The following is a 27,354-nucleotide window of genomic DNA, read 5'->3' as shown; positions in this document are numbered from 1 at the left end:
TCAACATAAAAAGAAAATCATTTATAATGTGGTGTTGCCTGAAGTCCAGAAAAACATAGCAAGCTGATTCTGTTCCCTTTAGCCAAGTTGCAATCTGTTCTAAGTTTTGCCCAAATCTCTCAATACATTTTCACTTGGAGTTACATTAAGTGTAAGTGTTTTGCTTTTATTACACTGCTATTATTTTACATTGCTACCTAGTGTGTTACAGATTAGCTTTGTTTCTTGCTAATGTCAATTGATTCTTTAAATTTTTATTTATTTGTTGGGGGCTTGAGAGAATGGGGGCTCCTGGGCCTTCAGCTGCTGCAAACGAACTCCAGATGTATGCTCCACCTTGTGCACCTGGTTTACATGGGTTCCTAGGGAATTGAATCTAGGTCCTTTGGCTTTGTAGGGAAGCGCCTTAACCGTTAAGCCATTTTTCCCAGTCCTCCAAATGAATGCGCCACTTTGTGCATCTGGCTTACGTGGGCACCGGGGAATCGAGCCTCGAACCGAGGTCCTTAGGCTTCACAGGCAAGAGCTTAACCGCTTTTTTAAAGCAAATCTTTTCAGGTACATGTACAATCTTCACAGGTCTACACCAGCAAGGTCTCACTACCCTTGCATGGTGGCATTGGCCCATTTATTTGTTGACTCATTTATTTATTTCTTTTCGAGGTACTGTCTCGCTCCAGTCCAGGCTGACCTGGAGTTCACTATGCAGTCTCAGGCTGGCCTCGAACTCGCAGGGATCTCCCTACGTCTGCCTTCCGAATGCTGGGATCAAAAGCGAGCGCCACCACGCCGGGTGAGTCAGTGCGGGCGGGAGCCGCGAGGTCAGTTCCGGTGTGGAGTCCGGAGCCCGACGCCGCAGCCGCGGGGCCAGGCTAACTCGGCCGCCCGGGGTCCGCCTCCCGGGACCGTCGGGGCGGGCGGCGCGGGGCACGCCGGGAGCGCAGGTGGAGAGGTGCCTGGGCGGGGCGCGGCGCGGCGGCGGGCACCTGGCGCAGCCTGCTTGCTGTCTGCGCGGCCCGAGCAACAGGCGGCTGCCGAGGGCCGGAGCGGGCCGGGGATGGACAAGCTGAAGAAGGTGCTGAGCGGGCAGGACACCGAGGACCGGAGCGGCCTGTCCGAGGTGAGGGCGCCCGCGCTGGGGCGGGGGCGGGGGGCTCGGCGCTGGCCTGCGCAGGCCTGCGGGCGGGCGCGGCCCGGGAGCTTCCGGACTTCGGGCTCTCCGGGGCTCCGTCCCCACCTGGCCCCGGAGCGCGCGCGGGCGCGGGGCGTGGAGCCCCGGGCACCCGGGTCCTTTCCTGGCCGGCGTCCCGTCGCCCCTCTATCCCCGCCCTCCGAGCCCCGGGAACGACGGCGCGCCCGGCCCCCGGCCCCCGGCCCCGGGGGAAGGAAGCCCTTTCGAGCCGCGAGAGGCCCGCGGAAGGCGCGCTCGCGGGAGCCGACGGCGGACGGCGCGACGCGCCCACCCAGGCCGACGCCCCTCGCTGGGCAGTGGTGACCCTGGCGGGGACGAGGGCCAGTCACGCGGTCTCACCTCCACGGACGTGCCAGTCCCTCCCGTGACTGCCCGCGTGCTCGTGATGCAGTTGAAACCTGGCCACAAAGGCCACAGAACGAGGTCTTGTATTTTTTGGGTGCTTTCAGCGTTTTTGTTTTCCGCTGCGGAAGTCAAAAATTGGTTTTTGCGGGGCGTGGTGGTGCATGCTTTTAATCCCAGCACTCAGGAGGAAGGAGGATCGCTGAGAGTTCGAGGCCAGCCTGAGACTTACATAGTGAATTCCAGGTCAGCGTGGGCTAAAGTGAGACCCTATCTCTAAAAACAAAACAAAACAAACAAACAAAAAGAACCAACCAAAAAACAACAAAAAACCCCCTTTTGTTGTATTTGTTAGCCTCAGTTTTCCCTTTTGTCAGACGAGGCTGTTTTACAGCTAGCTTTTTTTTTTTTTTTTAAGATGAAAACTCCAGTTCTCTGAATTTAAGTTGGTGTTTCTCCTGATTTTTCTAGCATGATGCTTTCTCACCACATTTGTGGTAGATTTTGAGTTTGTTTGATACTGGTACCTCCATGTCTTCCATGTACTCAGAGATAATGAAGTTTCTTTTCTCAGTCTTCATCTTAAACATCGTAGGAGTCAAGTGTTTGGGGAATTCAGGTGTGTGTGTGTGTGTGAGAGAGAGAGAGAGAGAGGGCGAGCGAGAGCGAGAGCGAGAGGGCCGGGGTTGTTCACACACATGTGTTTGTGTGCCTGTGGAGGTCAGTGTCTGGTATCTTCACCAATCCCTCTTTCACTTTAATTTTTTTGTTTTGTTTTTTCTTTTGAGGTAGGGAATTCACTATGTAATCTCAATGTGGCCTTGAATTCATAGCCATCCTCCTTCCTTTGCTGGAGTCCTGGAATTAAAGGCATGCACCACCAGCCCTGGCTTTCCATCATAACTTTTTGAGACAGGTTCTCCCACCAAATCCAGGACTTAACCATTTGGCTAGATTAGCCAGCAAGTCCTAGAGATTCTCCTGTCTCCATCTCCCCAGTCCTTGGTGTATAGGGGCCTGACATTTTTAGGCATGTGCTGGGGATCTAAAGTTGGGTCTTCATGCTTATGCAGCAAACACTTTGCCGGTGGAGCTCTCTCCAGTCCCCACAGGATCATCTTCTTTTCTTTTTTTCTTTTTCCTCCTCCTTCTTCTTCTTTTTTTTTTGTTACTCTGTTCTCCATTATGAACTCTGCTAACTGACCTCAATATAGGGTCTAAAAAAGATCTGAGAAGTAGTCAGCCCTCATTGTTGTATAAAGCTATGTCCCACAGCTGCCAAAAAGCTGTTATGTGCTGTTGGGGCCAAAGAGAAGACTCTCACTTCTGGAAGACTGCTGGGCATGGAGTGTTGACAGTGAGATGGAGCACACAGTATACATTTCAAAATTCTTCCATGAGCTGGAGAGATGGTTCAGTGGTTAAGCCACTTACCTGCAAAGCCCTAAAGACCCAGGTTCGATTTCCCAGTACCCACAGAAAGCCAGATGTACTTGGTGGGTCATGTGTGTGGAGTATGTTTGCAGTGGCTAGAGGCCCTGGTGTGCCTATTCTCTCTCTCTTTCTCTCTTAAATAAATAAATAAATAAAATTTTAAAAATTCATCTTGAAGCAGTGGGTACACCCTCTAGTGAATGGTGTCATACCATTTGAAAACATTGTGAGTTTTTGTCCAAAATAGTGAATGCTTTTGTTGGATACAATGAAGAGCTTTAGCTAAGCTCAAGCACATAATACTGTTAAACACTGCTGCCAGCTTCCTCTTTCCTAGTGAGATTCCTGTTTATGTGTGTGATTACATGGACTTCCGGAGTCTTGAACTCTTGTGAACATTTTATGGAAGATAGGTGACATTTTCAGGGGTGTTTTTGGCTCAGTTGCCACTTACTACATTCACCTACTTTAAATTACTGATACTATGTATCTCATCATCTCACATTTTCTGTGGTTTTGAAACTGGCCAAATTGGAGGATTCTGTGGTGAAATGTTCTGTGTGGTAAGCTGTAGGAGGTAGCCTTAAAATCTTTTCAATTATAAAACTTCTCAGAAGTTGCCAGAAAGGCTGTCTAGAGTGTTTATTATCTTGATACCAACCATAAAAGCATGAGTAGTTCTGATTCCTCCACCTCTCTTCGGCAGCTATAAAGTTTCCTGATAGTCTTCTTAATCATGAGCAGCCTTAGGAGTTTCTCATTGACACCTTCTCATCATAAACACGCTTAAAGTCTTAGTTTCAGTGGACTTCTTTCTGAAAGTGTAAGCTTTGTGCTTCTGGAAGGGATTCTTGCAACAAGGAAGGTTTGGATGGTATCACGTCTTACAGTGCAGGAATAAGACTGCGTTCCTTTCTCACCTTCTGGCTACCTACCAATCCCTGAACAACCCTGAGCTTTCCTTTCTTGGCAAGAGTCCATCATCCTTCCATGTCCTGGAGTCAAAGGAGCCTTTGTATGTGGCTGCCAGTGAGCTGGTGAGCACGTTGCCTACCAGTTCTGTCCAGGTACTGTTCTTTTTTGTTTGTTTGTTTTTGGTGTGTGTGTGTGGGGGGGCACAGTATTTATTTAACACCAATCAGGGTGTAGGCGAGACTCAGAGCACAGACAGTGAGAGGAGGCTCTGAGTCCTCTATTTATTTATTTATTTTGACATAGGGTTTCACTCTAGCCCAGGCTGACCTGGAATTCACTATGTAGTCTCAGTCAGGGTGGACTTAAACTCATGGCAATCCTCCCACTTGTGCCTCCCGAGTGCTGGGATTAAAGACGTGTGCCACTACACCTGGCTCTGTTTTAGTTGTTTTAATTTCTAAAAAAGCTTTGCACTAGTCCAGTTTCCAGAAACCATGGTTTCAGAAAAAGAGATTTTCCATCAACTGAGTTCATTTTCATAAATTGGCAAAAACAAATGTTTTGCTTTTACTGAGTCCAGCCAGTTAGAAGTAGAAAAACACTTCCTCTTTTCCCAAGTGTAAAAGAACTTGTAGCCGTATAGAGTGGAAAAACAATTGTGAATCGTTCCTCTGCGTCCTGGCCCTGATTTTGGTTTAAAAATTGTATCTATCTATCTCTGTCTCTCTCTGTCTGTCTGTCTGTCTCTCTCTCTCTCTCTTTCTCTCTTTCTCTCTCTCTCTCTCTTTCTTTCTTTCTTTCTCTCTTTCTCTCTCTCTCTCTCTCTCTCTCTTTCCTTCTTTCCTTCTTTCCTTCTTTCTTCCTTCCTTCCTTCCTTCCTTCCTTCTCCTTCCTTCTCCTTCCTTCTCCTTCCTTCTCGTTCCCTTCCCTTCCCTTCCCTTCTCGTTCCCTTCCCTTCCCTTCCCTTCCCTTCCCTTCCCTTCCCTTCCCCTTCCCCTTCCCCTTCCCCTTCCCCTTCCCCTTCCCCTTCCCCTTCCCCTCCCCCTCCCCCTCCCCCTCCCCCTCCCCCTCCCCCTCCCCCTCCCCCTCCCCCCCCTCCCCCCCTCCCCCTCCCCCTTCCTCCTCTCCCCTCTCCTCCCCTCTCCCTTCTCCTTCCCCTTCCCCTTCCCCTTCCCCTTCCCCTCCCCCTTCTCCTTCCCTTCCCCTTCTCCTTCCCTTCCCCTTCTCTTTCTTTTCTTTTCTTTTCTTTCTTTTCTTTTCTTTTCTTTCTTTCTTTCATGGATTTAGCTTGAGTGACTTACATAACCAAAGTGTAACTCTCCTGACTGAAGTTAGAAACCCGAAACTTACTTGTGGCAGAGATTCCTCCTTTGGCCTGTTGTCTTAATTTCTGTAAAAGCTGGATCTTGCTGTCCTGTTATGACTATTTAGCAACCAAACAAAAAATGCTAAAGTTAATCCAAAATTGATATTTGATGGTTTATTCCTCCTAAAATTAGGAAAAGTGTGGAATCTGTTTTTTTGAGGTAGGATTTCACTGTAGTCCAGGCTGACCTGGGATTCTCTTGGTAGTCTCAGTCCAGCCTTGCTACTCATGGCAATCCTCCTACTTCTGCCTCTCCAGTGCTGGGATGAAAGGTGAGTGCCACCATACCCAGCTAAGGGTGGAATACTGATGCTGCATAGTGCTCAGAAAATAAATGCGGTCCACTCTGTCACTCTCTTCTCCACTTTGCAAGTTAAGTGCTTGGCTTCTTGCATGAGTGGCAAGCATGGTAGCTTTTCATTTCATTCTGTCCTTTGTGGAAAGTTGCCTGGGTTAGTCAGAAGAGGTCAAACTGGATTGGGACCCAGTAAAGCCAGGTATAGAGCATCCCATGGCTCATTTTAGACTCAGAGGGAATTTAAGAAACAGACTCTTTGAGGTGGAACAGGTGGCTTTAACAGGGAATCACATGGCTCAGCTGTCCGGTCCTAATGCTGTGCTGCATTCCCCTTGGCTCAGCGTGGGGGTTGGAACCCAGGGCCTTACTCATGCTGGGCAAGAGCTGTACCACTGGACCATCTCAGTGAGGTAGGATCTTAAGATGCAGGGATAAGACAATATTCCTTTTTCACTTTTTTTTCCAGGTAGGTTCTCCCTATAGCCCAGGCTGACCTGGAATTAATTAACTATGTAGTCTCAGGCTGGCCTCAAATTTACAGCGATCCTCCTCAGTCTCCTGAGTGCTGGCACTAAAGGTGTCCACCACCACACTGCCCGGGAAGGGGCGCGGGGGGGGGGGAAGGGCACCAGCTTCTAGCCACTGCAAATAAACTCCACATGCTTGTGCTACTTTGTGCATCTGGCTTTATGTGGGTACTAGGGAATTTTGAACTCAGATTGTTAGGCTTTACAGGCAAATGCCTTAACCACTGAGCCATCTCTCCACCTTTCCCTTCTCACCTTCTGTCTCCCTGAACAGTCCTTAGCCTGTCTTGTCCTATCCCATGCCTAAGCATGCCTTCTCTGTAGGGGCACACTTTTCCACAGGTTTCTGCAAATGCTCAATGTGTGCACCTGTGTGTATGTGTGTGTGTGTGTGTGTGTGTGTGTGTGTGTGTGTGTGTGTGTGTTGGGGTGGGTGGGTATTGCAGTATCATGAGCTCAGTGTCAGTGTCAGTATGTGTGACTGTGTGGGAATGGAGAGAACCCTTTTTGGTGACCTAAATATTTTCCTCTTGGGTGGAGATTAAGCCCTTCCTCCCCAGTACCAGTCACACTGGGGAGCCTCTGGTCTTTTTTTTCAAGCTCTGGTTTGGCAGGTTGAAAACAGGTCTCTGAGCTTGAGGGAGTGCCCAGTCTAATAACTAGCAGCCTCTGCACATCCCACCTTTCCCCATCAGTCTGGTGGCTATTCGGGAGGCAACTTTGCCTGCACCAGGGGCGCCCTGAATGAATAAATACTGGCGTTGGTCTCCCAGTGGCAGCTCCCCGTTACTCACTGGGGGTAGCAGTGCAGACATTGTGTCAGATGACAAGGTCTTTAGTGCAGACACTTGTTATCTTTGTCATGGGAAAGAGCAACTGAGAGCTGGTTGGCGATTTTAGAATTTTTTCCGGAAATCTTGGCTTCCTCTGAACTTTAACTCTGAGGAGGCACTCATCATGGTGGCAGAGAAGCAGGATGAAAAGGGCCATAATTAACTAGGATGTCGCTGACCCTGTTGACTGGCTGATGCCTGCACCCTATAAGTATAGCATCTGTGCCGAGTGTGCAGGGCAGGGTGGGTCCTGGTCAGGATGACAGCCTTCACCTGCTGAGGGCCAGGAGTGCCACAGCCGGGCTGGTGGAGGTAGAGAACATGGCCCTTGTCTCCCTGTGTGACCCAGGCGCTGTGGTGGAGCACTGTCTCCCAGTTGTGGTCCTGCCTTCCCTGGGCTACCCTGAGGTTGGCTGGCTTGCTGTGCTCCGTTTGCGCTTGAGGCAGGAAGCCTCCACCTCTGGGGACGCTGCGAGGCAGAGGAGGCGTCTTTCAGTCTCTGCAGAGAGAGGAGTTGATAGCGCCTAGACGAGCTGGGTGGGACGACTTCCTGTGGCTGTCAGTGTGTCAGATTCTGCATTCCCTGCCTTCCCCGGTGCGCACCAACACCACTTCTAAATTAATTGTTTGCGCCTTGGTTTTTGTAAATGTGCTTATCAAGTATCTTATATTTTATTATTGGGGTGGGGGGAGGGCGCGAGTGAGCATGCCAGGGCCTCCAGCCACTGCAAACAAACTCTAGACATACGTGCCACCTTGTGCATGTGGTTTTTGTGGATCCTGGGAATCGAACCTGGGTCCTTTCGCTTCACAGGCAAGCACCTTAACATCAGTTAAGCCATCTCTCCAGCCCTGTAAATGTGCTTATACATATATGAAATTATTCTTGAACTTTCAGGTTGTTGAGGCGTCCTCGTTGAGCTGGGACACCAGGATAAAAGGCTTCATCGCATGCTTCGCTCTAGGAATCCTGTGCTCACTGCTGGTGAGATTCCTCTTGGTCCTCTGCCTCCCCTATTTGGCTTGGCTGTACCTTCTCCCCTTTGCCCATTACCCTTTCTCTTCCGCTGCTCATTAAATTGCATGAGTAAGAGGAGAGGAGCTGGGAGGTGCGGGGGGGGGGGGGGCAGGGTCCTCTGTGAGCTCCCCATTGTGTGGCTGTGGTGGGAAGGGTTGTTCCACTCATGTGAAAATGCCTTGTGCTTCCATTTCTAGGGTACTTGCCTACTATGGGTGCCCAGAAAGAGTCTCCAACTCTTTGCAGTGTTTTACACCATTGGAAACATTTTATCGATTGGGAGGTAACCTTTTTATTTATTTATTTGTTTATCTTTATTTCCTTAGTTATTCATTAGAATAACCTTAGTTATTCATTAGATGGGGAAATGGATGGGGCTTCTGTTTGAGGGAGGGGAAGAAGGATGTTCAACTAGGATTCATAGAGGAAAAGGGTAGTAAGAATATATCACATTGACATGATCTTATTTTAAAACATCGTAGTTTATCATTGAAACACTACTGAGAAAGAGCAGGAGAGGTCCCCTGGGAGGGAGCTGTGGCACAGAATTTGCATGCTTTCTCCGAGGTTTGGCATTTTACCCTCCCCTTGGTGTAGTTGCAGTGACAGGGTTGCAGCTTCCAAAGGGCTCACCAGGTCAGCGGCTGTAAGTGGAAGTGGGTTTTGGTCATTATTTAGTGCCAGACCATCCCAGACCTGAGGATCAGCTCATGTGGAAAGGATTCTGATAGGTGCTTTTGGGAGGTGGGCAACCATTCCACACGCTTCAGGCACAAAGAACCCCCAGGTTGGCCTCATTCACTCTGATGCATCTTCAGCCACACACACCTGTGTTGACACACCTCTCCAGGCTGGCCTGCAGGAACCTGAGTTCCTTCACTTGTCCCCTTCCCCCTTCCTTCCCTTGTGTCTCTGTAAATGGCTTCAGAGTTGGTGTTCTGAGCATCCAGGCTCTCCCACCCCCGTGACTACTCAGCAAGACTTGACAGTGCTGTCTCTTACCTGCCTCTTTCCTCTGTCCCTGCAGCAATTTGTTTCTGATTTTTGTGCTCACTGGATAGACACCAGTCACATGCTGCTGGGCTTTGAGACTGTAAAGACAAGTACTCCTGGCCCCTGTCCCACTGAGGCTCATTGGCCAGCCATGCAGAGAGACATAGACCAGGGGCACAGTACATGACCAAGAAGAGGTGCTGGGGGAGGCAGCTCGTGTGACTGACCACAAGTTAGGGAGGACTTCCCAGAGAAACCCTCTCTAGGAAGGTTGTTTGAACTCGTCTTTGCTTTGGCCCTACTTCCTCTGCCCTGAGCTACTCCATCATGCCTCTATTGAGTTTTTCCACCTTCTTTAGTTCCTCTCCTGGTTATTTTCCTGTGTTGTGGAGCCATTCATTTATAGCCCCTTGAGTGACTTCAGTCTCCTCTCTGCAGATGGAATCCCAGCTCCTCAACATGTATACAAGCAATTGTCTTTGTCCTTTTATTCCAGCCATTTTCTCTGCCTGGAGTGTTGCTCCACCTCTTCTGGTTTGGCAGTTAAGTTGTTCATTTGTCAAAACCTGACTGGAAAGTCACCTCTTTGGTGAAGCTTTGCTGATTTCCTCCTCCTCCTCCGAACTACTGAACTGTTTTGTTGTCCTTTCAGTCCTGTACTTACTTGGCAGCGCAGGTAGCATCTCATTACGCTGACTTGCTACAGCTTTTAAAAATTTTATTTTTATTTTTTGGTGTATGTGCATGTGTGTGTGCATGCATTGTGTGTGTGTGTGTGTGTGTGTGTGTGTGTGTGTGTGTGCTCTGTAGAATATATGTAATATACATAATATATGTAATGGGATATGTTTGTAGTGTATGTATGTGTGTATTGTGGAGAATATATGTAATGGCCATGTTTGTAGTGTATGTGTGTATTGTGCAGAACATTGAGTGTCATCCTCTTTTTTGCTCATCCACTTGTTTCCATGGGATGCAGTCCCTCACTCAACCCAGAGCTGCTGTTTTCACCTTTTTTTTTGGTCAGCAAGCTCTAGCAATTTTCCTGTCTTCTCTTCCCACCCTGCCTGTAGGACTGGATTTATAGCTCTCTCTGGCCCTTACGCTTGTGCAGCAAGACCCTTAACCACTAAGCCATCTCCCCAGCCCCTTGTGAACAGTTTTTAATCCACTCAACAAAGGTTGCACTTGCATCTCACTTGTCTGTAGTTGCGCCTCATCCTCAGCTGTGCATCTTCTTGGGAAACTTAAGCAAATGATTCAGTGTTTGTGTTCACCTTTTCCTCCTCCTTCCTTTTTTTTTTTTGCACGCATGTATGTGTTCATGTTCATGTATGTGTGGAGCTCAGAGTTCAACATTGGTGTCTTCCTTTATCATTCTTTGCTTTATTTTCTTGAGACAGGGCCTCTCACTAGACCTAGAGCTCACAGACTCAGGTAGACAGGCTAGCTGCTGGCTCTCTGAGGGTGCTTCCAGCTTGGGGATTACAGGCATGTGCCACCTACGCCACTTTATGTGGGTACTGGAGATCCAGATTCAGGCCCTCCTGCTTGTACAGCAAGCACTTTACCTACCTTGTTAGAATTTGGTTTATTAATGCTAATGCAGAAGGTTGCCCTCACACATGTCTGAAGTCCCTCTAAAACTTTCTAAAATACTAGCCATGAGTGGACCATGGGTTAAATAAATGTGTAGTCTAGACTGAGCATATTTCTATGGATGTCTTGCTTGGCCTAAAAGAGCTCTTTAGTACATCTTAGTGGGATGGACTCATCATAGCATGTTAAAGCGAAATAATAAAGGAGCAAGTTGTCATTTGCTGGATGTATTACTAGCAGTTTGTGGCTTTATCTATGACCTGTACATACGTATGTTGCATTTAATTAAGATTTTATTTATTTATTTGAGAGAGAGAGAGAAATCAAGAATGGGCACATCAGGGCCTCTAGCCATTACAAATAAACATCAGACACATGTGCTACCTTGTGTATCTGGCTTTAATGTGGGTACTGGGGAATTGAACCTAGGTCCTTAGGCTTCTCAGGCAAGCACCTTAACCGCTAAGCCATCTCTCCAGTCATTAATTTTTTTTTTTTTTCTTTCAAGGTAGAGTTTCACTCTGGCCCAGACTGACCTGGAATTAACTCTGTAGTCTCAGGGTTTGCTCGAACCCTTAGTGATTCTCCTTCTGCCTCACGAGTGCTGGGATTAAAGCGTGTACCACCACACCCAGCCAATTAAAAAAAAAAAATTTACTTATATATACACAGAGAGAGAAGAGAGACACAGAAAGAAAGAAAAGGAGAGAATGGTTGTGCCAGGGCCTCTAGCCACTGCAAATGAACTCTAGGTATGTGTGTCTCTTTGTGCATCTGGCTTTATGTGGGTATTGGGTAATAAAACTCGAGTCTTTAGGCTTAGCAGGCAAGCACCTTAATTGCTGAGCCATTTCTCCAGCCTGCTGTGTTTAATTTTTTTTTTCTTCAAGGTATGGTGTTGCTTTAGCCCAGGCTGACCTAGAATTCACTATGTATTCTCAGGGTGGCCTCCAGCTCACGGTGATCCTCCTACCTCTGCCTCCTGAGTGCTGGGATTAAAGGTGTGTGCCACCATGCCTGGCTGCATTTAATTTTTTTTTTTTTTTAATTATTTGCAAGGAGCTAGAGAGAGAGAGAGATAGGCTAGGTGTGCCAGGGCCTCTAGCTACTGCAAATGAGCCCCAGATGAATGTGCTACTTTCTGCATCTGGGCATCTGGCTTTAGGTGGGGACTGGGGAACTGCATCTGGGTTGTTAGTCTTTGCAGGCAAGTGCCTTACTGCTGAGCCATCTCTCCAGCCCTGCATTTAATTTTTAAGACTGGCCTTGGGTATTGCTTCTTATTCTGTGTCAGTTAGAGAAATCTACTTTGTTGCACAAAATGGCACATGTGTCTGGTGTTTGTTTGCAGCAGGAAGCCCTGGTGTGCCCACTCACTCTCTCTGTCTCTCCTTGCAAATAAGTTATATATGTGTGTGTGTATGTGTGTGTGTGTGTGTGTGTGTGTGTGTGTGTAAGTGTAAAGAATGGCCAGGTGTGGTAGCACACACCTTTAATTCCAGCACTCGGGAGGTTGAGGTAGGAGGACTTGAATTTGAGGCTACCCTGAGGCTACAGAGTGAATTCTTTAAAAAAAATTTTTTTTTAAACAGATACTTTTTTATTTACTTATTTGAGAGAGGGAGAGAGAGAGAGAGAGAGAGAGGAGAGAGACACAGAGAGAGAATGGGCATATCAGGGCTTGCAGCCACGGCAAACAAACTCCAGATGCATACATCACTTTGTATATCTAGCTCATATAGGTCCCGGGGAATTGAACCTAGGTCCTTTGGCTTTGAACGCAAGCACCTTAACTACTAAGCCACCTCTCCAGCCCTACAGGGTAAATTTTTTTTTTCTCAATTTTTATTAACATTTTCCATGGTTATAAAAAGTTTCCCATGGTAATACCCTCCCTCCCCCCTCCCACTTTCCCCTTTGAAATTCCATTCTCCATCATATCCCCTCCCCATCTCAATCAGTCTCTTTTATTTTGATGTCATGGTCTTTTCCTCCTCTTATGATGGTCTTGTGTAGGTAGTGTCAGGCACTATGAGGTCATGGATATCCAGGCCATTTTATGTCTGGAGGGAGCACGTTGTATGGAGTCCTACCCTTCCTTTGGCTCTTACATTCTTTCTACCACCTCATCCGTATAAGACCCTGAGCCTTGGAAGGTGTGATCAAGATGTTACTCGGTACTCTGGTCACTTCTTTCCAGCACCATGATACCTTCTGAGTCGTCACTACAGGGTAAATTTTTAAAGGAACCGTGTGGCTCGTGTGCAGAGCAAGCATGCAGGTTAAAGCAGGAGCCTGAAAGACTAAAAGAGGAGCAGCTCCTTTAAAAATTGGCAGGAAGGGGGCTGGAGAGATGGCTTAGCGGTTAAGCGCTTGCCTATGAAGCCTAAGGACCCTGGTTCGAGGCTCAGTTCCCCAGGTCCCATGTTAGCCAGATGCACAAGGGGGCGCACGCATCTGGAGTTTGTTTGCAGAGGCTGGAAGCCCTGGTGCGCCCATTCTCTCTCTCTCCCTCTATCTGTCTTTCTCTCTGTGTCTGTTGCTCTCAAATAAATAAATAAAAAAAATTAAAAAAAAATTGGCAGGAAGGGATAGAGAGATGGTTCAGTGGTTAAGGCACTTATCTGCAAAGCCACAGGATCTGGGTTCGATTCCCCAGTAGCCACATAAAGCCAGATGCACATGGTGGCACATATGTTTACAGTTTGTTTGCAGTGGCTAGAGGCCCTGACATACCCATTCTCTCTATTTGCCTCTCTCTCCCTCTCACAAATAAGTAAATAAAATATTAAAAAAACACAAAAATGTAGTCTGAGGTTAGACCCTAGAGCTGGGAAAGCCTTGAATTCAAGTAGCAGCTTAATGGCACTTCATGGAGGGGCAGAAACATAATAAAAACAATTATTTTTATTATTATTTTAAATTACTTTTGATGAACTACCTGAATGGTCTTCCACTTTGTTGCAAGCAAATATTGGAAAATAATTTGTGAAAGCATATGTGAGGGCTGGAGAGATGGCTTAGTGGTTAAGCGCTTGCCTGTGAAGCCTAAGGACCCTGGTTCAAAGCTCGACCCACGTTAGCCAGATACACAAGGGGGCACATGCGTCTGGAGTTCGTTTGCAGTGGCTGGAGGCCCTGGTGCGCCCATTCTCACTCTGCCTTTCTCACATAAATAAAAATTAAAAAAATTTTAAAAATGCATATGTGATCTGATGGTCATCTGAGTTATCTACTTTCCCCAACATTTGGAAAGGCCACAAAGGGATATTGTTAAATCTAATCAGTTGCTTAATTTTCAGACCATTGTTAGACATTAAAAATGCTGTTTTTAAAAAAAATAATTTATTGATTTTTTTTATATAAAAGTGGTTGCACACATAGATCCCTCTCCCCCACTCCATTTCTACTGAGGGTCTTTGATGGGGTTATTGGTATTCATTGTGGGGACCAAAAGTCCTCAGTCAGTCTCTGCAGAGCTGGGGGAAACATGGTATCTCAGGGTCTCCCCACACACCCTGAGGCTCTCACAATCTTTCTGCCTTTCCCCGATATTCCCTGAGCCTTGGTGGGCAAGATAGAGATCTGATTTGCTGTTGCTTTCTCTGTAGACCGTGGATCTCTGCTTTGATGAGGTTTGAGTGACCACAGTGTCTGTCACCATTTTCCTGGAACTGTTTTCAGGCTGGCTGTGAGAGCAGTATTCACGTCACCACTTTTTCTGTAGTGACTTCTGGGTTTGGGCAGATGAAGTGGAGGTGACCCATCTCCTGGTAGACAGTAGGTGTACTGATGTATCCTCATTCTTCTCCATTTGCAAGATAGGACAGATCTCCAACAAATGTGAGAACAGTTTGAATTAAAGGGGATGAGCCTAGTTATTTGAGAGATGTATCTACTCTTCTTAGTTAAATTGCAGTGGTGTTTCTCTCTGGAGCCTATTGGCTTCCTGTTCAAAGGTTTATTTATTTATTTATTTTTTTTAAATATTTTTTGTTCATTTTAAAAAAGTTATTTATTTATTTATTTATTTATTTGAGAGCGACAGACACAGAGAGAAAGACAGAGGGAGAGAGAGAGAATGGGTGCGCCAGGGCTTCCAGCCTCTGCAAACGAACTCCAGACGCGTGCGCCCCCTTGTGCATCTGGCTAACGTGGGACCTGGGGAACCGAGCCTCGAACCGGGGTCGTTAGGCTTCACAGGCAAGCGCTTAACCGCTACGCCATCTCTCCAGCCCTTTTTGTTCATTTTTATTTATTTATTTGAGAGTGACAGTGAGAGAAAGAGGCAGATAGAGAGAGTGAGAGAGAGAATGGGCACGCCAGGGCTTCCAGCCACTGCAAACGAATTCCAGACTCGTGCGTCCCCTTGTGCATCTGGCTAACATGGGTCCTGGAGAATCGAGTCTTGAACCAGGGTCCTTAGGCTTCACAGGCAAGCACTTAACTGCTAAGCCATCTCTCCAGCCCCAAAGGTTTATTTTTATTAAGTGCTCTGTAGCTAATGTCATCTGCTGGTTGATTTGTAATAAGCACTAGCCATAAGGAGCTATATCCCTGGACAGCTCCTGGACCCTCCTTTGGAACTCAGGATAGGTGACTTAACCCCAGCCCTGTACTAGATGTGTTAGGTGTGTGTGTCAGCGTCATCAGAATGGCTGCTCAGTAGCAAGCACTCAAGTTCCAGTCAGACAGAATAGATGGGAGGTAGAGGCTGTTTGGGTTTTTAGCTGTGTAATTTTGAGCAAGAAACTTTTTGGAGCTTCATTTTCACATCTCTAAGTATAATACCTGCCTCAAAGTTGTTTTCAGTGTCATCATACCGATCTCAAAGTTGTTGTGAGGATGAAATGAGTAATGTGTGTCATATCTGGCATTTAGCAAACATTCAACAGTAATAGATGTTGCTCTTATCATCATTTAAATTATTCCCTGGGGATTATGAAAGAAAAAGATGTCTTTTTTTTTTTTTTTTCTGTGGTAGGGTCTCAGTCTAGCCCAGGCTGATCTGGAATTCACTGTGTAGTCTCAGGGTGGCCTTGGCCTTGAACTCACAGCTGTCCTCCTTCCTCTGCCTCCTGAGTGATGGGATTAAAGGCATGTGCCAGCCTGCCTGACTCCTTGGGCTTTTTCTTGCTCTGTTCGATTGGCATGCTAGTTGTCCTACCTCACAGCTCCCTGACGGATTCAATGAGCTCAGAGACTCACAAGCCCACTGCCTGTCACAGAGTTAGCTTCTGTTCTTGTTTTTGCCACAGCACATCTTGGGAGGTGGCTTGGTATTCCTCGTATGGCTCTATTCTGCTCTTCAAGGCTTGTATTTGTTTTTTAGCACGATCTTCCTCATGGGACCCTTGAACCAGCTGAAACGCATGTTTGCACCTACACGTCTGATTGCAACCATCCTGGTGCTGGTAAGGTCTGCTTTTTCACTGGACTCCTCAGATGGGAGCCTTTCTTTTTCCCTCTATTTTATTTATATTCATTCATTTATTCATTCATTTGTGTGAGGTGCCAGGGTCTCTTGCTGTTACAAATGAATGAGTACAGCTTTTACATGGGTGACTAGGGACTTGAACCTGGGCTGGTAGGCTTTGCAAGCAAGCACTTGTAACTGATGAGCAATCTCCTCAGCCCCATCTTTTCTCTTCTAAGATCTTATGTTGGTATTAAAACCAGGGCTTCATTCATGCTTGGCATATGTCCTCTCACAGAGCTATTACCTCCAACTCGTTTTCTTTCTTTTTTTTTTTTTAATTATCTATTTATTTATTTATTAGAGAAAGAGAGAGGGAGAGAGAGAGTGAGGGAGGGTGAGAATGAGTACACCAGGACCTCTTGCCACTGCAAACGAACTCTAGACACATGTGCCACCTTGTGCATCTGGCTTATGTGGGATCTGGAGAATTGAACCTGGGTCCTTAGGCTTTGTAGGCAAATGCCGTAACTGCTAAACCATCTCTCAAGCGCCCCCTTTTCTTTTTTTTTTTTTTTAAATGTTTTTTGTTTGTTTTAGTTTTTCCTACCTCTGTCTCCAGAGTGCTGGGATTAAAGGTGTGTGCTATCACACCTGGCCCTGTTTTTTTTAAGTAAGGTCTCGCTCTAGCCCATACTGTCCTGGAAGTCACTGTGTAGTCTCAGGCTAGTCTCGAACTCACAGCAATCCTCCTGCCTTGGCCTTCCAAGTGCTGGGAATAAAGGCATACACCACTACAACCACCTTAAAATTTTTTTAAACAAATATTTTGTATTTCTTCTTCTTCATCATCATCATCAGCATCATCATTATTATTTTTGGTTTTTCGAAGTAGGGTCTCATCCTGGTCCAGGCTGACCTGGAATTAACTGTGTAGTCTCAGGGTGGCCTTGAACTCATGGCAGTCCTTATATCACTGCCTCCCAAGTGCTGGAGTGCTGGGATTAAAGGCGTGTACCACCATGCCCGGCTATTCATCATTATTATTATGAGAGAGACACACACAGAGAACTAGGTGCACCAGGGCCTCTAGCCACTGCAAATGAACTCTAGATGCACGTGCCACCTTGTGCAACTGGCTTACATGAGTTCTGTGGAACTTAACCTGGGTCCTTAGGCTTTGCAGGCAAGCGTCTTAACTGCTAAGCCATCTCTCCAGCCCCCCAATTTTTATTTGTGAGAGTTAGAGGTGCTATGGGTGCCCAGGGCCTCTAGCCACTGCAGATGAACTCCAAACACATGTACCGCTTTGTGCATCTGGCTCCACATGGGTACAAGGAATTGAACCTGGACAGGTGGGCTCTATCAACAAGTGCTTTTAATAGCTGAGCCATCTCAGCAGTTGTCTGGGCTGGGCCTTGAACTTGATCTTCTGAGTTCCAGGATTATAGGTCTGTACTATATAATGCATGGCTGAGAGTTTTTATTTCTTTTTTAAAAAAATTTTTTTTGTTCATTTTTACTTATTTATTAATTTATTTGAGAGCAACAGGCAGAGAGAGAAAGAGGCAGATAGAGAGAGAGGGAGAATGGTCGCGCCAGGGCCTCCAGCCACTGCAAATGAACTCCAGACACATGTGCCTCCTTGTGCATCTGGCTTATGTGGGTACTGGGGAATTGAACCTCGAACTGGGGTCCTTAGGCTTCACAGGCAAGTGCTTAACTGCTAATCCATCTCTCCAGACCAGAGAGTTTTTATTTCTTTCTCATCAACCCAGAATGTGTCTATCTTCTTAGACTCAGTCTTCCGTGTAGCTGTCAAAATAATCCAAGAATTACAGAACTCAATAAGCATACTCAAATTTTAGTTGACTCTGCATATCATGTTTGTCAGATAGGTGCATTCTCTAAGGCCGTGATCATGTTTGCTGTTTGGTTTTTGTCTTTTCATAGTATCAGGCACAGTGCTGGACACAGAACATGTTTAGGGCACATTGATTGAGTAGTTAACACAGATGGGTGAAGATGAGCATAGCTGGCAGATGGAGCAGCCACTATTGTATTTTTTTCCCCCAGCTTCAAATGTAGATGGCCTGGATGAGTCTGAGGTAAAAACTTTCCAAGATAGGGCTCAGGGTAGTGTTGGGTGACAGATAAACAGACAACTGACTTGCTGGCTGGGAGATTGACACCTCATGTTTTATTAGCTACCTTCTTGTTGCTAGGATAGACGAGCTGACAAAAATCAGTTTAAGAGAGGATTTACTTCAGCTTAGAGGTCCAGGTTCCAGTCCATGCATGGTACAGGAGTTTCAGGGAGATGGTCACATTCGGCACAGTGAGGAAGCAGAGTGATGACCGCTGCTGCTCAGCCAGCCCTCTCCTTTGTACGTAGTCCAGGACGTCCACCCACAGTTCAGGTGGGTTTTGCTACTTCAGTTAATCCCTCACAGGTACCCCTAGGTCCTCTCAAGTGGACAGTATAAACTGTCACACGTGTTGACCTTTGTCCTTATGTGTCCTTTCTCCAACTAGTGTTGGCAATGGTTAAAAAATGCAGGTGTGTCAGGTTGTTTTTGTGTATTTGAATGAAAAGGCAGATGATTGAATGATTCCAGATAAGTACTTTTCTTGCTAGGCAGAATTTCTTGGAAAACTTCAAAGTAGAAGAACCTTTTGTCTTCCCTCCCTCCCTTCTTCCCTTCTTTCCTTCTCTCTCTCTCTTTTTTTTTGAGGTAGGGTTTCTTTTTTGCCCAGCTGACCTGGAATTCACTTTGTAGGCCAGGTTTGCCTTAAACTCATGAAAACCCTCCTATCTCTGCTTCCTGAGTACTGGGTTTAAAGGTGTATGTCACTGTGCCTGGCTTTGTTTTATAATCTGCATGAATCTTTATTGTCTAGTTTGATTTGCTTTGCTAAACATGAATACTCAGATGTGGTAAATGCTTTGAAATAAAGGCTGCATTTGGTTGCTATGAATCTCATTCCTGCTATCTAGTAAGTATTGCTGTGAGTTTCTTAAGAATAGTACATTGACAGTCTTTTCCCTGTTGTTGTCACTGTCAGTGTATTAATTAATGTTTCCTCTTTCCCTGTAGGTGTGTTTTGCACTTACCCTGTGTTCTGCCTTGTGGGTAAGTGTAAACTTGAATGCTTCATGACCTTTTTGGTTATTATGGGTGTTATAGCCAGTTTCCCTATGCTAATGTTTGGCATACTCTCTTGTTGCTATCTTATATTGGCCAGGCGGTGATGTCCACCTTCTGCTCATGTTGTTTTTCCTGCCATCGTGGAGCTCCCCCCTTGAGGCTGCAAGCCAAAATAAACGTCTTTTCCCACAAGCTGCTCTCAGTTGGGTGATTTCTACCAGCAATGTGGACCCTACTGCAACAATCCTCCTCACATTTTCTTTTTCTTTTTTTTTTTTTAATATTGTTATTTATTTGAGAGTGACAGACAGAGAGAGAGAGAGAGAGAGAAAGAGAGAGAGAATGGGCGCACCAGGGCCTCCAGCCACTGCAAACAAACTCCAGATGCATGCGCCCCCTTGTGCATCTGGCATACGTGGGTCCTGGGGAATCGAGCCTTGAACCGGGGTCCTTACGCTTCACAGGCAAGTGTTTAACTGCTAAGCCATCTCTCCACCCCCCTCCTCACATTTTCTTATCACCATGTTACTTTTCTTTCAGTGGCATAAAAAGGGACTTTCACTCATCTTCTGCATTTTGCAGTCTCTGGCCTTGACATGGTAAGTGACCACTTCAGCAGTCCCCACCCCCACACATAGGCCTCTGATTCATGAGTATGAAGGAGGTAAAAGCCCACGTGATTGGGAAAACACAGAACTCTGAGTTCTAAGTGATGAGAAATCATGGTTTGGAGCAACTGCTGGTTGACTCAGCTCACCGCAAATATGGCATTAGTGGTCTTGAGTGGTCACTAGAGGCTGTTCATTTGTGGCCGCCCATTTTTACCAAGTTCAGTCATGGTTGCTGGCGAGTTGTACAAGTGTTACTCAGCCACTCATGTCCAGTAAGTGTAAGGACCATGGAAGTATTATAAGGGTTGGTAGAAAAGGGGCTGTGAGTCAAACAGACGTAACAGAAAAGGAAACTGGTAAGAAAAATGTTACTCCTTGTGTGGTAGTTTGAATATGTGTCTTCCATAGACTCAGGTGTTTTTAAGCCTGTCATTTGGATCTCCACCAACCTGGCTGGAGGAGGTATCTGTCGCTGGGGGTGGATCCTGGGGTCCAGCCCTAAGGTGTAACTGGGGGCGAATCTGATTCCAGTCCAAAAATATGCAGAGAAGCTTGAGCTCTGGGGTCCTGCTTGCTGCAACGTGTGCTCGCTGTTTTTCTTTGTGTCTACTGGCTACTGCTGGTTTCTCTCTCTGCTTGGGTTTATGGATGGGAGTCAGCTTCTTCTGCCATTGGTGAAGCTTTCCTGGCATCTGTAAGCTAGCAGTAAGTGCCTTCCTCCTCTGAACTGTGCCTGGGTTAGATGTGCATCCCAGCAATGTGAAGCTATCTACTACACTTTGTGAGGGAATGAGCCATTTAGCAGAAGGACTAAGAGGGAATTGTCAGCTGGATACGGGGAGCAGGAGCTGATAAAATGGAAAGCCATGTGGATGTGGGCTGTAGGCTCAGCATAGTTACTCGAGGCCTGTTGGCTTCGGGGAATTTATGAAGGCTGGGAAGCAACCCAAGGGCCAAGTGCAGTAAAGGGGCTACAAGAGACTGTTTCTTCCAAACCATATGGAGCTGTAGATTCCCAGGCTGTCATACGCCTCTGCGACATCCTAGAGAGGCAGGTGGTGGCATGTGTAGAGCCTGTGGCTTATGTAACACTTCTTTGTTGTTGTTTTTCCATCTTTTAAAAAATTTATTAGATATGGACATATTTTCTTGTAAACAACACATGTTGGTACCATCCTTTCCCCACTCCGTGCCCCTTTTCTGAAGAGGCCTTCCTCATTGGGGACGCAGGTCAACCCCATGGTGATTGCGGGTCATGCATTATGGGGGGGGAGGGGCAAGTCTCTGTGCAACATGTCCCAGCTTGTGCCTCTAACAGTCTTTCTACCCCCTCTTCTGCAAAATTCCCTGAGCCATGCTGGGAGCATTTTAAGTCTACCTCAGTGATGGGCACTCAGGAGCCTCTGGATCTCTGGCTATGCAAAACTTCTATGGTGCTTTCAGAGTTTATCTGGGGATGATTGCAAGAACAGTTTCAGTGTAATATTACTATTGTGGGATGAAAATGTTTGCTGGAGCAGGGCGTGGTGGTGCACGCCTTTAATCCCAGCACTTGGGAGGCAGAGGTAGGAGGATTGCCGTGAGTTCGAGGCTACCCTGAGACTACATACTGAATTCCAGGTCAGCCTGGACCAGAGTGAGACCTTATGTCAAAAAACTAAAAAAAAAAAGTTTGCTGGAAACTAGGTGTGATGGTACATGCTTTTAGCACTCAGGAGGCAGAGATAGTGGATTTGCAGTGAGTTCAAGGCTACCCTGAGACTACATAGTTAAGTCCAGGTCAGCTTGGGCAAGAGTGAGACCTTACCTTGTAAAACAAAACAAAAAGTTTGCTGGTGTGCAGAGGAAAGAGAGACCTGTGGACATTGCTCCCCAGGGTTGGTGAATGCTCATTTGGTTGAAATGGACCTTGGGACTGTAAGCTTAATGCTCCTCCCTTTGGAACTTTGGACTTCTGAATAAACACACTGTCCAACTGCCTTTTAGAATTTTTCATGGTCACAAGTAAGCTTGTGCACATGGAACATGTCAGGTATGGAGAAGAATGTAGTGTGATTTTGATATGACACATTTTGCCAGCAGATGCTGCAAGGGCCTGAGCTTTTGTTTGATGGCTTGTGTCTATGTTTCTTCTGAGTGCAGAAATTGAGACCCCTGCACACAGCTCTTTTGCTTATGGAGTGATTGTGAAGCCTGTTTCAAGGGCTCAGAACTTGTGTGGGCTCAGGTATATGGAGATTTTCCTCTAACACTGATATGACAATTTGGTTTTCTTTTTTTTTTAAACTTTATTTTTAATATATTTTATTTATTTATTTGAGAGGAAGAAAGAGGGAGGGGGTAGGGGGAGAGAGAGAGAGAGAGAGAATGAGAATGAGAATGGGCACGCCAGGGCCTCCAGCCATCACAAATGAACTCCAGATATGTGTGCTCCTTGTGTATCGGGCTTATGTGGGTCCTGAAGAGTTGAACCAGATCCTTTAGCTTTGCAGGCAAATGCCTTAACTGCTAAGCCATCTCTCCAGCCCCAATTTGGTTTTCTTAAGGCTGACAAAACTTACATCCTGCCTGCAACATGGCCTGGTTATTTAGGGTTGTGGAGCCTCTTTCCTGCATGGCTTCCATCTAGGCAAGGGATACTTTTGGGCCTGGGTTCTTGAAGAACTGCAACCTCACAGCATTCTCACCCACATAGTAAGTAGTGGGTAGTGGCACACACAGGTATGTGTGTGTGCGCGCGTGTGTTAGGAGCAAAGAAAATTTATCCCAACTAGGTTGAAATTAAATTCTGTTGAGGATTTATATGGTGTTGGAAGAACAAGTGCTGTGGATTTTATTTGCTATTCTTTCAGACAGGGCCCCAGTGCATCTGAATATCTGTAATCTGCCCACTTTAGGGGATTGCTGCTGACTTACTTGTTAAAGCAGCTCCTCAGTGAGTCTGAGGTCATGGGCGCATTGCCACATGGGCTTTCTGCTTCTTTCTGTGCTACCTGGCTACACAGACACACACACAGACAAGAGCATATGTGCACATGTGTATATCTGCATGAACACCCCCAGGCCAGGGAGGGGAGCAGGTCTGGATAAATGACTACTCTCAGCTCAGGAGCATTCTGCTGTGTAATCTTCCACTCTCTTCAATTTGACTTTTTTTATTTTTAATTCTAGGTATAGCCTTTCCTTCATACCATTTGCAAGGTAAGATTATTTGGAAGTAGGCTTTCTATTATTTGTTATGTGTTTGCATAGGGACTTTAGTTTGGAGAGTTTAGTTTCAGAGAATACATGGCGTTTACATGTCTTTATTTAAAACTCTTTCAGTTACATTAGCAAAGGCCTCTGTCTTGTAGATAAGTATGCTAAAAGTTACCTCTCCACCCAATCTAATTACTCAACTAACGAGGTGTTGACCAGACCACCAGTTTCTGGTGTTTTAGACATTCTATTCAAATATGAAGTATGCACATTAGCACTCTTTTAATCTGTAGCTTTGAGGTGGTATTTAAAAATATTTTATGTATTTATTTATTTGAGAGAGAGAATGGACACACCAGGGCCTGTAGCCATTGCAGAGGAATGCCAGATGCATGCTCCACCTTGTGTATCTAGTTTATGTGGGCATTGGGGAATCAAACCTGGGTCCTTAGGCTTCACAGATAAGTGTCTTAACCACTAAACCATCTTCTTAGCTCTGAGATGATATTTTTAAATGTTTAATATCACCAAACAGGAAATATAGCATCCTCAGTTACAATGTCCACTTAGGGGAAAATTACAGAAGACTTTGTAAGGGAAAGCAGGATCAGGGCTCTGCAAGGCCAGGGCTTCTAGTTAGCACTGTGAATGTGGGCAACTGTCTTGACTGCTCGGCCACAGGTAACTGGTTAACTGGTAATTAGAGTGGGTTGGAGGAGATCATCCCCAGAGGCCCTTGCCAGCTTGAAAATTTATTAAATAAGCACTTTCACTGACAAACCTGTCAAAATTAGCACTGAGATTTTTATCTCTGACCTTGTTCTTTTTTTCCTTTTTTTTAAAAAAAAATTTCATCTATTTATGTATTTATTAGAGAGATTGAGAGAGAGAGAGAGAGAGAGAGAGAATGAGAATATGGGCATATCAGGGCCTCTAGCCATTGCAAACGAACTCCAGATACATGTGACCCCTTGTGCATCTGGTTTATGTGGGTCCTGGGGAATCAGACCAAGGTCCTTTGGCTTTGCAGGCAAACTCCTGTTAACCACTAAGCCATCTCCAGTTCTCTGACTTTCTAATGCAGCCATTTAATTTCCATTCTTTATTGTCATTACCTATTAAATAAAAATCCTGCCGGGCATAGTGGCGCACGCCTTTAATCCCAGCACTCGGGAGGCAGAGGTAGGAGGATCGCTGTGAGTTCGAGGCCACCCTGAGACTCCTTAGTGACTTCCAGGTCAGCCTGGGCTAGAGTGAAACTCTACCTCGAAAAACCAAAAAAATAAAAACAAAAACAAAAAATCCCTTCCCTTCTTGTGTCGAGGGCATGAGAAATTGTGCATGAACTGGAAAGGAGAGCTGTCTTACCTCATAGACCCCAGCTCAGCCGCTGACAGCGATTGGAAGTTCTGAGTAGTGAGAGGCCAACGAACCCATCAAGTATGGCTTTGTGATAGGTCCTAGGAGCATAACAGTTAAGAAATACTGCATGGAGATCTGAGAAGAATATGGACCTTAAATTTGGAATCCTTCTGCCTCAGCTCCAAGAATGTTAGTACTACAGGCAAGCTTCACCACCATGTGTGTGTGGCTCCTGTATCCCTTTTGAGGTTAAAATGCAGTGCTCGCTCAGGAAATATATGCATTCTCCTCATGTGACCCCTGGTGTAGGCAGCACCAAGGACACAGTGTCAGAGCAGGGTGTGAGAGCCCTCGTGCCCTGTTAATCAGTGAGGTGTGATGTGAGGAGTTTGTTTGGACAGAAGAGTAATCTGTTTAGTGCCCACTCTTTCCTTCCCTGTGCTGCCCAAGTTCCAAACAGTAAACACAGCCTGTTAGTGTGTGCTCAGGGGTGCTCAGTGCCAGCATGCCCCTGCCTACACCAGAGAGCTTTTGGAAGATGTCCTTTCAGTTTTCTGCTGCTTACTGGCAATGAAGAAAGGCCATAGTGGCTGTGTCTTAGTGCATTCTGTGACTGTGGTTGGTGTTAAAATGCAGCAGTCCTGACTGATTTGTTGGTTTGTGAGAGTCTATACACTATACACTATTGCTGTTTTCCTAACTATGACCATAATAATTACCCTGTTCTTAAAGTCTCTTCTGTACAATGTCTGCAGGGTAAGTGGACACATCCCTTTGACAGATGAGGAATTTGAGACTCAAACAAGAAGAGTAACTTTTCCAGGAGAAAATAAATGTCAAATATATAGTTTGGGGCTGGAGAGATGGCTCAGCAGTTAAGGTGCTTGCCTGCACAGCCTAACATCTGAGTTCAATTCCCCAGTACCCATGTCAAGCCAGATGCACAAAGTGGCACATGAGCCTAGAGTTTGTTTGGCTAGAGGCCCTGATGCACCCACGCTCACTCTCTGCTCTACCTCAAAAAAAAAAAAAAAAAGAAAGAAAAGTCTGTAGCTTGATGGGAGGAGGGAGGAGGTCTGACCTCACTGTCCGGGTCCTTTGCCCTCAGCAGTATGGCACTGAGGCATGCTAAAGGAGGGTCCTTGCCACTTGGAGGAGCCTTTGGGGTGCTGATGTCTCATTCGTCTTTGTTTTTCCTTCCTAGGGATGCTGTGAAGAAGTGCTTCGCAGTGTGTCTTGCTTAACACAGTGCCACTTTGCAGAGCTTTGGATGGCGCTGTGGACGGAAGCTGAGGGCATTCTGTAGATATCCTGTAGACCGCTGCTTGCAGACATGTGCCTTTTATCTTGCAGCAGTGTATTGCTTCAGTTTGAGCACTTGTGAGGGCTGCCTTTGGAAGCAGTGATGTGACCCCAGGCTCAAATGTCCATAGCACAGTATGAGAGGTGGGTTCCATGTCTTACAGAATGTTCATGTCAGTCTGTGTTGAACAGCAGCAGATAAGCCTTGGCAACCACTGCTTCCCAGGGGCAGCAGGCCATTCCATCAGATCTCACAGGGGTACAGTAGAAAAAGACAACATTTTGGAGTCAGCAGGAAAAATTGAAGACTTGTCCCTTGCCATGGAGACCATTACCTCTGTTCCACACAGCATGGACATGCGCCTTCTCTGGAGTCTGAGAACAAGTTATTCTGCCCTCCCCAACACCCCGTGAGCCAGCCTGTGGAGTGAAGCAGCACATGATGCTTCTGGTGACGCGTTGTCTCTCCACCTGCACCTCCACACTCTGGTGAACCACACCTGACTGTGGAATGTGTCTTCTGGTGTTCAGTGTACCTCTTTCTCCCATCCTCGCCCAGCTATGTCTTGACCTGTGGTACTAGGTGGAGAGAGCCAAGCAGCAGTAGAAATGCCGCTGTTTCCTCTTGGACACAAGCCACTGAAAAATGAAAAATCTTGCTATTCTGTGCTCTGTCTTACTCATTTTTAAAAAAATTTTTATTAGCATTTTCCATGATTATAAAAAAAATCCCATGTTAATTCCCCCCCCCACACTTTCTCCTTTGAAATTCCATTTTCCATCATAATACCTTCCCTCTTACTCATTATTTTAAAGGTTTATTTTTAAATTGATTTTATTTTCCATTCTCCCCTGGAGTACAGCCAGAGGAAAGTGAGTGGGAAGACACATCTCTGGTATGCGGACAGCAGGACGTAGTCACACCTATCCAGCATCCTTTAAACAATCCCAGTACTGGCCCTTGGCCTGCACTAGACACCAGGAAAACAACAGCCTGCAGGTGGTCATGTCTCTGCCCAGTGCCTACCCACATACAATGTGCTCTTGTGTATGTGATCTTATGAAAGCCTTGTGAAGCAGGGATTGCTGCTCTACTGTGTAGTCAAGGAAACTGAGGCTCAATCTGGTTTCTGTGTCCACTCATAGCTATAGCTGAGACAGAGTCAAGCTCAGAGCCCTGGCACCCTAGCTTCGGTCTTTTTCATGACACCATATTGCCTGGCATGGCTGTATTGGCCAGAGTTAACTGGCCCACTCTTGCACTTCTAAACCAGAGGCAGTGTCCTTGGTCTTGCAGCAACTGGCCACTGGTTGTCTCTTGCCTTGTGGCCAACTGCTGGACTTTTGTCATACTATGGCCAACAACTCAGACCTCCCCCCGCCAGACTGAATATGTATGATCCAGCTGACTGGGGGCAGAGGGCCAGTCAGTCTTTCCAGATCCTTCTGTTGAAGGTCCTGTCGCGATCTTAAATCTGCCTATACCAGCTACTAGTAGGATGAGACGTCAGAGGATGTTCTTGGAAGATCATTCTTGCATAAAGACCTCTTTCTTCCCACAGCCTGGGGCCATTTTACTCAGCTTCAGCCTGGATACTTTGGGCAGCTTTTGGATGACTATCTTCTGGCATTTTCCTAAACTCCCCAAAATTTCCTTCAGTTGCCTTATCTGGTTGTTTGCTTACTTGTTTTGGTTTGGACTTCAAGTCTGAAATCTCACACTAATTATCAGCATCAGTTAGAACAACCCAGTGCGTGAGGCTGAAGTGGAGAATTAGGGTTCCTGGTTCTGGCTGTTA

General features: G+C 46.2%; 1 protein-coding gene across 1 annotated transcript; it reads left to right on the top strand.

The window, feature by feature from the left end:
* The first annotated feature begins 991 nt into the window (after positions 1 to 991).
* Positions 992 to 26,217, top strand: Sft2d2 (SFT2 domain containing 2). The gene is made up of 8 exons (XM_045156903.1): positions 992 to 1,120; positions 7,806 to 7,892; positions 8,123 to 8,208; positions 15,850 to 15,931; positions 19,032 to 19,067; positions 19,623 to 19,681; positions 22,865 to 22,894; positions 25,458 to 26,217. The coding sequence occupies exons 1-8, from the start codon at positions 1,058 to 1,060 to the stop codon at positions 25,495 to 25,497; spliced, it is 483 nt and encodes a 160-aa protein (XP_045012838.1). The 5' UTR covers positions 992 to 1,057; the 3' UTR covers positions 25,498 to 26,217.
* The last annotated feature ends 1,137 nt before the right edge of the window (positions 26,218 to 27,354 follow it).

This window comes from Jaculus jaculus, chromosome 1 (assembly GCF_020740685.1).
Source record: "Jaculus jaculus isolate mJacJac1 chromosome 1, mJacJac1.mat.Y.cur, whole genome shotgun sequence".
In the NCBI taxonomy this organism is placed as follows: domain Eukaryota; kingdom Metazoa; phylum Chordata; class Mammalia; order Rodentia; family Dipodidae; genus Jaculus; species Jaculus jaculus.
This window is presented reverse-complemented; position numbering and strand designations above follow the sequence as displayed.

Excerpts from the sequence above, each read along its gene's own strand:
- Sft2d2 (XM_045156903.1), top strand. The coding sequence starts at position 1,058 with ATGGACAAGCTGAAGAAGGTGCTGAGCGGGCAGGACACCGAGGACCGG. Across the intron at positions 7,893-8,122 it reads GAATCCTGTGCTCACTGCTG|GGTACTTGCCTACTATGGGT; the intron begins GTGAGATTCCTC and ends TTCCATTTCTAG. Across the intron at positions 8,209-15,849 it reads AACATTTTATCGATTGGGAG|CACGATCTTCCTCATGGGAC; the intron begins GTAACCTTTTTA and ends TTTGTTTTTTAG.